Raw genomic sequence first — 12,107 nt, 5'->3', positions numbered from 1 at the left:
TTCCCGCAACTCTCCGTCCGTAGATGTCGCGCGCAGTCCGCGACATAGTGCCACCTGCCACCTCGGGTCGGAATTTAAGGGCGTGCTACTGGTGTCAGTTTTACCGACCGAATTGATCTGTGCGCACGTGACATTCTTTCTATTCGAGTTATTTGACATATTTTCAAAAATGTTTAACCTTAAAACGAGATAAATACACATTCGAGTGAGGAAGAGAGAGAAAGTGAAGATTTTAAGTGCAAAAACTGCAAGCAACACGAACTGACTCAATTATTATGCAAAGTTATAGAATTATTAGGTATAATTATAATTATTACTATCAATAAACATTGACTGTAAAAGACTTACAAAGAGAGAATACAGGCAATAAATATATATATGTATAAAATATTGTAATAAATATTTTTTTTTACTTTTACTAACATTTTACTAAATTTATATTTTAATAATGTGTTAAATAAAAATTTTATAATTTCTTTCTTTTATGTTATATTATAAAATATGTAAAAAAGATGAACAAATGAAACAGAGCTAATTATCGGAAAAATTCGCTAGTTTGTCACGAAAGACGATATGCTCATGCGCCGATCATATCAGCCAACATCAGCTGTTTCACCAGTAGGCCTATTCTCTAACTTCATAACGACAATTCGGTATCGTTACAGCGTCGTTGCGCACATATTATACATAGTAAAAAAGCTGCGCAATGACACGTAACGATATCTTTAGCTGTCGTTAAGAGTTACAGAATACACGTACAGGAAGTTGCTGTGCTGTGCTGGAATTCTCTAACTCGTTATGATAATTCGGTATCGTTACAGTGTCGTTATGCAGATATTATACATGATAGAAAAACTGCGCAACGCAGCTTTTTGTCGTTATAGACACATAACGACTTAGAGAATCACACTACTGGAATTCTCTAACTCGTTATGATAATTCGGTATCGTTACAGTGTCGTTACGCAGATATTATACATGATAGAAAAACTGCGCAACGCAACTTTTTGTCGTTATAGACACATAACAACATAACGACTTAGAGAATCACACTATTGGTTGGTCGTTTATCAGCAAGATCAGCAAGCGTGTTTCTAAGAGAGTAAAAAGGCGCGGTTGGGATTGCTTGTGCAATCCTCCTTATTTCTTGTGCAAGCATATCCTGTATTCCCATTTAATCCTTCCATATATTAATCTCGTTTAATGGCCAAATCGTCCCTGCCCTACTAGTTCACCGAGGACGGGTGCCAAATCAATCTGAAGAAGAAGAAGAAGAAGAAACTGTTTCACCAGACTTTGACATTTCTGTCTGTTTCATCATCTCATAACATTTGTCGGAAAGAGTGAAGAACCTGGAGGAGTACAGGTAGAACTAACGAATTTACTTGATATTTTATTAGCCGCTAAAACATATCTTCTTGCTGTCCTGTAAAAAAAATATGCTTGATCAGTTAAATCCTATACAGCACAAAACTTGCAACAATTTGTTGCAACGTTGCAGCAATATTACAACGTTGCAGCAATGTTGCAACAATATTTCTGCAGTCTTCTGTGCTGTATGGGATGTAACAAATTCACAAATGCAATGCACTAATTGTAAGCATCCATACACTCAGTGCCGTAGCAAAGAAAGATGACACCTGGAGCTATTCCTATCTTTCTCCTCTCGATATGCTTTCTCCTTTACTACATTACCAGGATTGAGTAGTAACTAGTTATAAAGTTAAAAGTTAAATAATAAAGTTAAAAAGTTAATAACTTTTAACTTACCATAGTTAAATTTAAATAATTTAACTAGTTATTTTTTAAACGCATAAACTTTAATTTATTAACTTTCTTCTTGAGTTAAAAATGTATCTAAGAAAAAAATATTATCAAAGAAAAAGTACATCCCCATATTGTTTATATAAAAAACAATATTTCATATAAACTTAATTCACAAATAAAATATTACATTTATTTGATCATTTATGTTATAATTGTTATGAGTAATCTAACTTTAAAAACTTACAGATTTCTAATTTAATGTAAATAATACACTTTTCGAAATTAACATTTAACTTAAATTATAAATGCAAGGCCAAAAGTAAATGAGCAAAAATGGTAGTGTTAGTTTTGAAATATTTATTTGTAATATTTTATTGAAATACAACGTTTTAACCTTAGTCCTCATCAGCCATCTAATACTCGGTTTATATCGATAAAATTAGAAAGCCTGCGTCAGTCACTGCGATTCCTAGTGCCAAATAATAATTTTTAATTTTTACAATTTCTAATTATTCAAATTGTACGCCGCAATTTATATCATATAAATAGATTCATGTAACATTTACCTTGTGAACTACTAATTAATAAGACTGATAATCTTTTATAAATGTCTTATAAAATTGTTAATTCACGAATCGGTACTGTTATAAAATAATCAGTCGATAAAATGTGCAACCAATTTTTAAACTTTTTAGAGACAAATTTTGGACACTTTGAAAAAACTCTTGACTTTTATTTTTAAGATTTATTACATAAAATGTGTATTTTGGTAAGCCGAATTTTATTTCTCTTACTCCTATATATTATTGTATGTTTGTGTTAATAAAATTTTTTATGTTATATAAATATTATGTAAATTATATACGTTTTTATGTTATATAGCAATTTATCTTTACCATAGCAAAAGGAGTTGACTATAAAAGTTTCATCCCTTTAACAACATTTATTGTCTTTTGTTCGAGATCATTTATGACTTTTTACGTTCAATAATAAAGTTTTTCATTTTTTAATAACACTTTTGTTTGTTTTTTGCTCCAGATAATTTATTCGATAATAAATCTTTGATCCCTATTTTTTGTTTTTACAACATTACCAACAATTACGATAAATATTTTATTAACAGGTTCTTTGGGAGATTTTAAGACAAAAATTCTAATACCAAAATGTTGAAGCTATAATAATTTTCAAATTGAAAGAGTTTAAAGATTACGAATGACAGGGCTGGAATTTTGCGTATTCAAGGATGGCAATGTGCTCTTCTAATCGAATGCCTTTGATAATAATGAAATTATTGTAAAAATACGCAATAAGAGTTAAAAAACTAATTCTGTTTATTTATAATAAATTTAATATAAAATCAGATGAATATTTGCACATGATACCTCGTAAAAAATTTTATCGAGGAGAATGTTTCACGCGCAAAGAAGTACACATAAAGTAATATACGTTTGTATTCGTTTAATGAATAATATACATATAATATTTCCTTATATGTAGAGAACGGATTCATCAACTTAATTAGAAGGAAACATACATATCTTCTAGGTGTATAAAAATTTAGTTTGTAACAGTACGTGAATTTATAAAAATTTTGTAAAAAATTTCAGCCATGTCTTTCTCGCGAGATAATCCTTGAGTATATTCGAAAGACTGGAGAGACGGTCGGGGAAAAGAGAGGAAGATCTTACAGAAGTTCCTTTCACTCTTTATAATTCTGATATTTACGAATTTAATCTTCGTTCTGAAATAAATAGGTCGCTGATTTACAACGTTAATACATGTATTATATTATTACATTACGTTTTTAACCCTTCGCGGGTTTTTTCACTCAGTTTTTAATTATTTTGACGAATTTCTTGATTTATTGTAAGAACTGTAACTTTAAAAGAACTGTATATTTTTTCATTGGTTGATATCCTACTAATATTGTTTGCATTTTTTTTCTCAAAATAACGATAATTAGTAATTGAAGGAAAATAAAGGCAAAAGATAATATACAAAGATCAAAATTAGAGAGAGAAATATTATAAACTTACGAAAACAGAAAGAAGATTTAGTCAATAAGAAAAATATATTGGTTGAAGATATGATTTATCTTGTTTACTACACATTCTTTTTTGGAACACAAACGTTTTATAAATTTAAAATACGAATATATAAATGGCAATAACTTACAAACATCATAACAAATGGAACATCGTCAATTCTTCGTTTTTTTGAACGCTATAAAGAAATATACTGTCGCAAAATATTGTTTTGCCTAATATTTTAGGTAATATCTTTTGTTATCCTAAGTTATTTGTTTTGAGGATAAGAACAATTTATTTCTATGTAAAAAAATTGTGAATTAGAAAAAAATTTTTAAACAATTCGTAATAATTCATAGTATTTCATAATATTATATTCATAATCCTAATAGGATTATTTTTCGGGATATGAAGGTATCGTAGAGATGCTTGTTGGCATCGATAATATTAAATTTATTGCTCGTAGAAATTTTTGTTTACAGAATTAATTTTATTTAATATTAAATAATTTTCAATTTAATTTTGTGATATTACAGTCCTAATTTCTCTTGAAAAAAAGAACTAATAAGTGTTTCGATAAACTGAAATATCATCAGTTACTGATATAATAATCAGTTTATTGAAACACTATCAATTCTTTATTTAAGAGTCTATTTAAGAGCTATGTTTGAAATCGAAAGTAATGGTACACAGTTCAAGAGATTGTATAAAATCACATAAGAAACTTTATTTCAGCGCTAAGATATATCTAGTTATAACCGTTTAGACTTGTTAATTATTTGTATTTTCACATAGCGGTCGAAATATTCTTAATACTATATTAACATAGATCAAAAAGAGAAAGTTTTCGAAAGATCATTTAAATTTACGATTTAATAAATTATGCTTTGTTATAAAATAAATTAAATAAGACATCCGAAAAATCGGGAGGTTCCAGGTTCGATTCCTGGCTTAGTTATTTTTCATAACAATTTTTTATAGTTTTTTTTAAAGAGGGAGGGAGGGAGGAAGATTTTCTTATCGGCTTCACTGCCGCATAGATACTTGTTAATTATTATTGTCATTTATTATTAAATTGATTATTAATTTAATATTGTGATGTTGCTATTCTTGTTCAATTTATAACTGAATAATTTCAAAATCGAAAACTTATTCAGCGTGTAGCTTTGTGAACTTGAAAATGTATAAATATATACAATTATACAAGAAATATCAGCATTAAAATTTCTATGACCATTAAGATTCTTCAATTTTATAAATAATTTATAATACTGTATACAAATTATTGTTTATTTTATAATATAGTAAATTTTATAATTTATTTAGGTAAACAATTAGTAATTGGGAATTAGACTAATGAGAGTCACACCGCGGGTAAAAGTGCGCAATCGTATTAATATTATACAAATTGTTTATTGATCTTTGAATTACAAATGAACAAACGTTTCGATTCGCTTTGGAGTCATCTATCTTCAGTATACATTCTTACTAGTAAGCACGCGTTGTTGTTAAACGATAAACGATTGAATGTAGAAAGCGTCTAATTTGACAAGAGAAATTTATTTCCTATGGACCAAAATTTGTTCAAGACTATTATTCATTAGTCTTCATCAATTCAAATGGTTATACAGAGAAGTGTCATTTCCTGCGACACTGCCACGGGTAAAGATGACACTACGGATTTGACAAATTATTGGTGACTATAGTTTTAAAGGCTCGGGAAAAAACCCGTTTTTTTCAATTTTTCTGCGGATTTTTTCGGTTTTTTTCCCAAGGGTAGAAAAATGCATCGGAAAAATTCAAAAAGTATCAAAGTTTTACGACATGATTTCTTAACTTTAGTTCGTTATACTTATTTTTGAATCCGTAGTTTGCCATACTTCGTGAGATAGCTCAATTTTCCGTCTTATTACTTTCATATTAATTAGAGTTTTTAAACTTGTATTATAAAAATTAAAAGTATGTAGTCTAAATTCAATGTTCATAAGATAATAGCAGGTCGAGAAAATAATTTGAATTTAAAGTAATTACATTTATAACAAAATATGTAGGAAAAAATAAACTATAAAACGAAACTAATATTAATGTGATGAAAGACATTAAAAATTAAGTAACATGTCATTTATATAGTAAAAGCAGCAATTTTTTGCAAAAAAGCAATTTCGAAAAAAAAACGGGAATTTTTCCGGTTTTTTTCCAGCGATTTGAAAAAAGCGGTTTTTTTTTTAAACTATATTGGTGACTCAACTGCTTCTTATTTTCAGTGATTGATAATGACTAGAATTTTTTATTGATACGCTGAAGGTGACTCCAAAGCGAGTCGAAATATTTGTTTATTTGTAATTCAAAGATGAATAAATAATTTTTATAATATTAATACGATTGCGCACTTTTACCCGCGCTGACTATCATTAGTCTAATTCTCAATTAATAATTAATTAAAATTTTGAGAGTCCTAACTAATTTTAATAATTTTTTATTTAGATAAGTAGAAAGTTTCCGCAATGTTTTGTAATTCATGTTTCTCAGTTCTACGATATAAAATAGCCTTAATAAGTTTGATATAACTTTTAATAACACAAATTATTTGATAACTAATTACAACGTAATGATTATGTTTTACATAATGCCTACAAAAAGTCATGTAGCTTAAATTTCTTTGTATCACGCAGATGTTCAAATCGTCATAGCATAAATAGAATTTGTTTTTTTATTTTTTTTTTTCGGAGCAGAACAATTCTATTTTTTCAGAGATGATGACTGAATACTTTTTTCATATCTTCTAACAAATAATCGAAATTATTCTCTAATTTAGCATTTTTCAATCTTTTTCGACATTTTACGACACATTAAATAAGATAACATTAATAGAAAGCCAAATTTGACTTCAAGGCAAATTATGAGTTTCTGTCTTTATTATAATATTTTTATTTTTTATTTTATCGTTTTAAAAGTGATTTTATTACAAGGGTGACTATTTCAAAATAGATTTTAAAATCTATTTTAAAATGAGAATTAACATAATTTATGTAATCTTCACAATTTGTAAAATGTTTTTACCTCGCATCTCTCTTTGAGGTGCTAATGATTTAAAAAATTTTTTTACTTCTTTTCATTTGCTTCTTTTTCTTTGTCTAAAATTTTCACAATACACTTGGAAAACCTTTGTGGCATCTCGGTTGAGAAACTCTGCTCTAATCGATATCGTTTCATATTTGAAATTATACTTCACTCTGGAACTTGGGACATGTGTAATTATAGACTTTTATTGAGTCAAAATTCAAGGATATTACGTTATTTAAGAATAGTATGATAAACGATAAACGAGTAATTAAAAAAGTTAAAATAATTTCTAGAAATAATTTTTAATTTAAATATCAAATAAGTTAATTTTCACTAGTTATTTTTGAAATACTTGAAACTTTAACTTTTACAATTTTAACTTTAACTATTTTCCTTCAAAATTTATGTAAAAGAAGGATGTATTCCCACATAAAAAACAATATTTCTTCGTATAAATTTAATTTATAAATTTATTAAAAAAATAGTAAATTTATGTGATAAACCACGTTGTAAATGTTTTATAATTTAAAGCAGTTTAAATTTAAAAAATTACATATTAATTTAATATAAATGTATACGATATTTTTCAAAATTAACTTTCAATTTAACCTAATTTATTTTTAAAACTTTTAACGCAGTTTTCCGTTCATAAAATTGTAAGATACTAAATTGTAAACTAATTTGTAAACTATTAACTTTAACTTAATTTAGTTTAAAGAAATATTAACTTATCAAACAATATATCATGTAAGATATGCAGTCATTTTAGAGTTTTTGTTCCACATTTTAGGACTAACTTCTAATACAGTTTATCTTTCCTCTTTTTCTCTCCTGCACGGAAAGAAATGACTTAGAAGTAGTAACTAAATATCAGTAGCTAATTCAATATTTTCTATCAGTGCTAAAAATTGACTATTAAAGATAAAATATATTTGCTGCGAAATACAGTTTTATTAGCTAAAATAAAATGTGTGTTTTAACACGTATAGCTAAAAAAGTGGCAGCTATTACTCAATATTTTAATCCCGGACTACAATTAATGTTGCAAGCCTTAAATCGTAAAAATTGACCATGGTCAATTATTCTCCTCATATTCAACTACAATTGGTCAATTTCTTACGGCTTAAGGCTTACTACACCTGTTGTAGACCGGGACTTAAGAGCGTGAAACTATATACGCATTTGCTAAACATTATTTGATTCTAGCAGCGAATATTTCTTGCTGTAACTGCTAATTTTAATAACTAATAAATTTAGTTCCGGCAGCAACGATATTAGCTGTCCCTATTTTAAAGACACATCTTAGTTGCTACAACTAAATTTTAACTTTGTTGGCTAATCTTTTCTCTGCGTGTGTGTGAAAAGAAAAAGAGAAAAGGTGAACCGTGCAACAAGTTCAATCTGGGATTGTGTGGAAAAAGAGCAAACCTTTCAATGAAGTAACGAAGAATAAAGTCTAATAAACATAAAAAATCATAGATGAATTTAATCTTGTTTTTTTTCCAGATGTCGTTCAGACTATTATCTAAAGTATAACTCCCCCTGTGACTCTTCCTATCACTCCTGCAGATTGAGACAGAAGATTTGTTCACGAGTGAAGGACATGCAGTCTCAGAGAGAGGGAAATGGACAGTACAATGTTTCTGAAAAGACGTCATTTCCCTATATATATATATAGCGTACGCACGAACGATTGTACGCATAACGGTTGATGTATCTGGAAAGTACGGATGTGGAACGAGTAAGAGCGGTGCATAACGGTGGTCAGTTTGGTCGTGAAGGAATTTCTTTCAGTCGTCAACTTCGTCGCAACTGGATCTTGCAGCTGGCGTTTCAATTTTGCATATCGCAACGAGTATATTGAATCGATGTGTACTGAATGATTACTGACGATTTCGCGCGAAAATGTTATTCGAAGTGACATTGGTTTCTGCCTGTATTGTACTCAGTGCTATTATATGCAGTGCTATTGTTTTCCGCAAATTTTCATGCCTGTCCTGCCACCTGAAATATCATTACCTTGGATTAAAATATCACCTTCACGATATAATCAACATCAAGCATAATCAAATAGGTATAAAGAAAAAAGAAACATTTTATAAATTTTTACACATATATATTATTTAAAAGTTTGCACGTAGGTGTGCATATCAAACAATGAAACAAAACTGTAACTTTTCAGAATTTTTATTTATCTCAGAAAATGTTTTAGTATATTGCGCGCTGTAAATTAGATAATAAATAATATCTAATTAATGGAATTTACATTGCGTGTATATCTACACAGTATTAGAAATGCAATAAATTCTTAAGCACAATAATCTTCTAAGCACAATAAACTCTAATATTAGAGAATTATTGTAATTGAAAATATCTAGTTGCAATTGCAACATTTATCATTATTCAAAATTATGTCGATATACAAGATTCTTTATTCTCTTGAGCAACTCCTAGATGTTTAATATAATTATACAATATTTAACATTATTAATCACTTAGAAACTATAGTGGAGGTAATATAGGAGAGGGCAGTTTATAAAATGCTGGGCTGCTTGTAGGCTGTCTCTTTCAATATAGTCAACAATAATATTGTATGATGATGTTAAGTGTCTACAAGCAATTTCTATTTGAATTCTACAGAATAGTGACAATACAATACAATAATATTGAACGTCTAGGGGCCGCTTTATAATCACCAAAATATGGAAATTATTTTGAAATAAAAATAAGATTTCTCGTGACTGGATGATATTTAACGATAGTATTTAATTTCTTTTATTTGTGACACGCTTTTTTCCATTTATAAGATATTATTGAATAGATAAAAAATCGCTAACATTATACAATCAATGCATTTTGTTTATATTTTAAGTCAGTACCTTTTTCCAGATTTATCTTCAAAGCCGAATAAAGTTGCAATTGTAACCGGTGGTTCTAGAGGTATAGGAGCAGAGGTAGTCAAGAAATTATTGCAATGTGACATGGAAGTCATAATTGGTAATTATTTATTAAGTTAGAGTACAGTATTACTCGCGTTCTTATAATATATTAATATATGAATTATAATTAGCTTGTAGGACACTTGAAGCAGGTAATAAGCTCATCGATGAGATTAGAAAATCTGGTATCGTTAGCGGAAAAGCAAAAGTTTACAAACTTGATAATGCATCTTTCGAATCGGTCAGAAGCTTCGCCAAGCGAATCAAAACAGATTACGATCAAATTCACATATTAATCAACAATGGTAAACGATTGTACTATTCATTCTAATATAAACCGTTGATTTCTGCACGTGAAAGATAACTTTGTTTTTCTTTTTCAGCCGCTATTATGTTTCCCGCTGTCTGTAGAAAGACAGAAGATGGATACGAGGAGCAATGGGCCGTGAATTATTTATCACATTTTTTGTTAACGTCTCTTCTTTTGCCATTATTGAAAGCCGGCGGGCGTCCTGGCGAATGCAGCAGAATTGTCAACGTCTCTTCGTGTGCCCAAGACGTTGGCACCATAATTTTCGACAACAATGATTTTTCCGGGTAATTGTAAAAATATCCTTGAGCTATCACATTTTTTCAACTTATTGATTTATGATTATTTGCTAATATATGACATGGCTTTTTTAAAATTTAAACAATTATTTGTTATACCAGGAAAACGTTTTGCACGCATGCAGGATATGGACAAAGTAAATTAGCACAGACAATGTCCACAATAACGTTGCAGAAACTTTTAAATGACAAATCATTGAATGTATTAGTATATGTCGTGCATCCAGGAATAGTGAAAACAGATTTATTTAAAGAGCAATTTGTAAGCAACAACAAGATCAAATGGATCATGTCCGCATGGAAGGTAATAACAAATCATCAAATTTTTCGAATTCTCCCACGCTATTCAATTAATTCACTGCATAATTGCTATTGCAGACACCTGACCAAGGAGCAACTTCAGTAGTATATGCTGCAATCAGCAAAGATATTGAAAAGAAAGGTGGGATATATATAAGCAATTGTAAGGAGCGCTTTTTTCCCTTGTCCATAGGCAAGGAGGAAATACACGAACGATTATTTAAATTATCTTTAAAACAAGTACATTTAAAAGATTTTTTCCAATATTTATAAAATGCAGTCTATTCTATATCTTGATAAATAATTCCATATTTTGCTAAATTTTTCTTTTAATATTTGTTTTAAGGATAATTCAACAATGATTCCGATTATTAGTATTTACGAATGTTGAAACAATCTTTTAAATGTACTTTAAATTGTCAAATATTGATACGTTCAATTTAAACATGTAAAAATACTTATTTGTTATAATGTAAAAAAGAATAATTCGTTGTCATTTAAAAGACACATGAATAAATATTAGATATAGTCTTTAAAAAATAATATTCGTAATTCATATTTGTTCCTCCTTTATAAACCGATTTTTTTTCTATTTTGTGCTGTAATGATAATATCAAGGAGATAATATACACTGCCCACCAAAAAAAAGCGGTACACTAAAAATTTAGGAAAAATTTATCAAACTTTAAACGCTTGTAAAACAGGAAATATTTATGATACAGGGGTGTTTCAAAAAAGGAATTAAAGCTTGAAACCAGTACTTTGAGAAACTTTTAATGTCGATTAAGTGGCATGATTAATTTGCTAATAGCCGATGATGGAACGAAAACTTGCAAAATCGATAAATAGAACGTGCAGTTTCTAGAGTTTTGTGGAGTGAAGCAGTTGACGTAATTGGATTTGGAGTTTTTAAATACTGTGGAATTGGCGAATCACTGGGTCCTTATCTTTGTAATATGCAAACAAACAAACAAACAAACACACACACACACGGATATGTTTTTAAACCAACAACATGTCTTGGACAGAATTGTAGTGATTTGCATTGATAATGGCGACATTGCAATTCATAATTCATTATCTCGTAAAAAACAACTTTTCTTCAAATAGGCATAACTTAGCGAAAAATTATCGAATTCCGCAAAATCGCATTTTAAAAAGAAAAATTCGAACTTTCACGTGTTTTTTACCTCATTGAGTTACGTCAACTGCTTCACTCCATACAACTCTAGAAACTGCACGTTCTATTTATCGATTTTGCAAGTTTTCGTTCTATCATCGGCTATTAGCAAATTAATCATGTCACTTAATCGGCATTAAAAGTTTCTCAAAGTACTGGTTTCATTTCAAGCTTTAATTCTTTTTTTGAAACACCCCTGTATCATAAATATTTCCTGTTTTAT

At 28.9% G+C, this 12,107-nt stretch overlaps 1 protein-coding gene across 5 annotated transcripts; it reads left to right on the top strand.

The window, feature by feature from the left end:
• Positions 1-143: 143 nt before the first annotated feature.
• LOC105195256 (dehydrogenase/reductase SDR family member on chromosome X) lies at positions 144-11,249 on the top strand. 5 transcript variants are annotated; one of them, XM_039449928.1, is made up of 8 exons: positions 144-298; positions 1,230-1,365; positions 8,363-8,930; positions 9,746-9,853; positions 9,927-10,100; positions 10,179-10,392; positions 10,507-10,708; positions 10,783-11,247. In XM_039449928.1, the coding sequence occupies exons 3-8, from the start codon at positions 8,762-8,764 to the stop codon at positions 10,975-10,977; spliced, it is 1,062 nt and encodes a 353-aa protein (XP_039305862.1). In that variant the 5' UTR covers positions 144-298; positions 1,230-1,365; positions 8,363-8,761; the 3' UTR covers positions 10,978-11,247. The 5 variants fall into 5 exon arrangements, with proteins under 5 accessions (XP_039305862.1, XP_011158922.2, XP_025986713.2 ...); XM_011160620.3 differs by lacking the exon at positions 144-298 and adding an exon at positions 642-809 and having other exon boundaries at positions 8,426-8,930; positions 10,783-11,249; XM_026130928.2 differs by lacking the exon at positions 144-298 and adding an exon at positions 642-809 and having other exon boundaries at positions 10,783-11,249.
• The last annotated feature ends 858 nt before the right edge of the window (positions 11,250-12,107 follow it).

The sequence above is a fragment of the Solenopsis invicta genome, chromosome 5 (assembly GCF_016802725.1).
Source record: "Solenopsis invicta isolate M01_SB chromosome 5, UNIL_Sinv_3.0, whole genome shotgun sequence".
Taxonomy (NCBI): Eukaryota; Metazoa; Arthropoda; class Insecta; order Hymenoptera; family Formicidae; genus Solenopsis; species Solenopsis invicta.
Note: the sequence above shows the minus strand (reverse complement) of the source record. Positions and strands in the feature narration are given on the sequence as shown.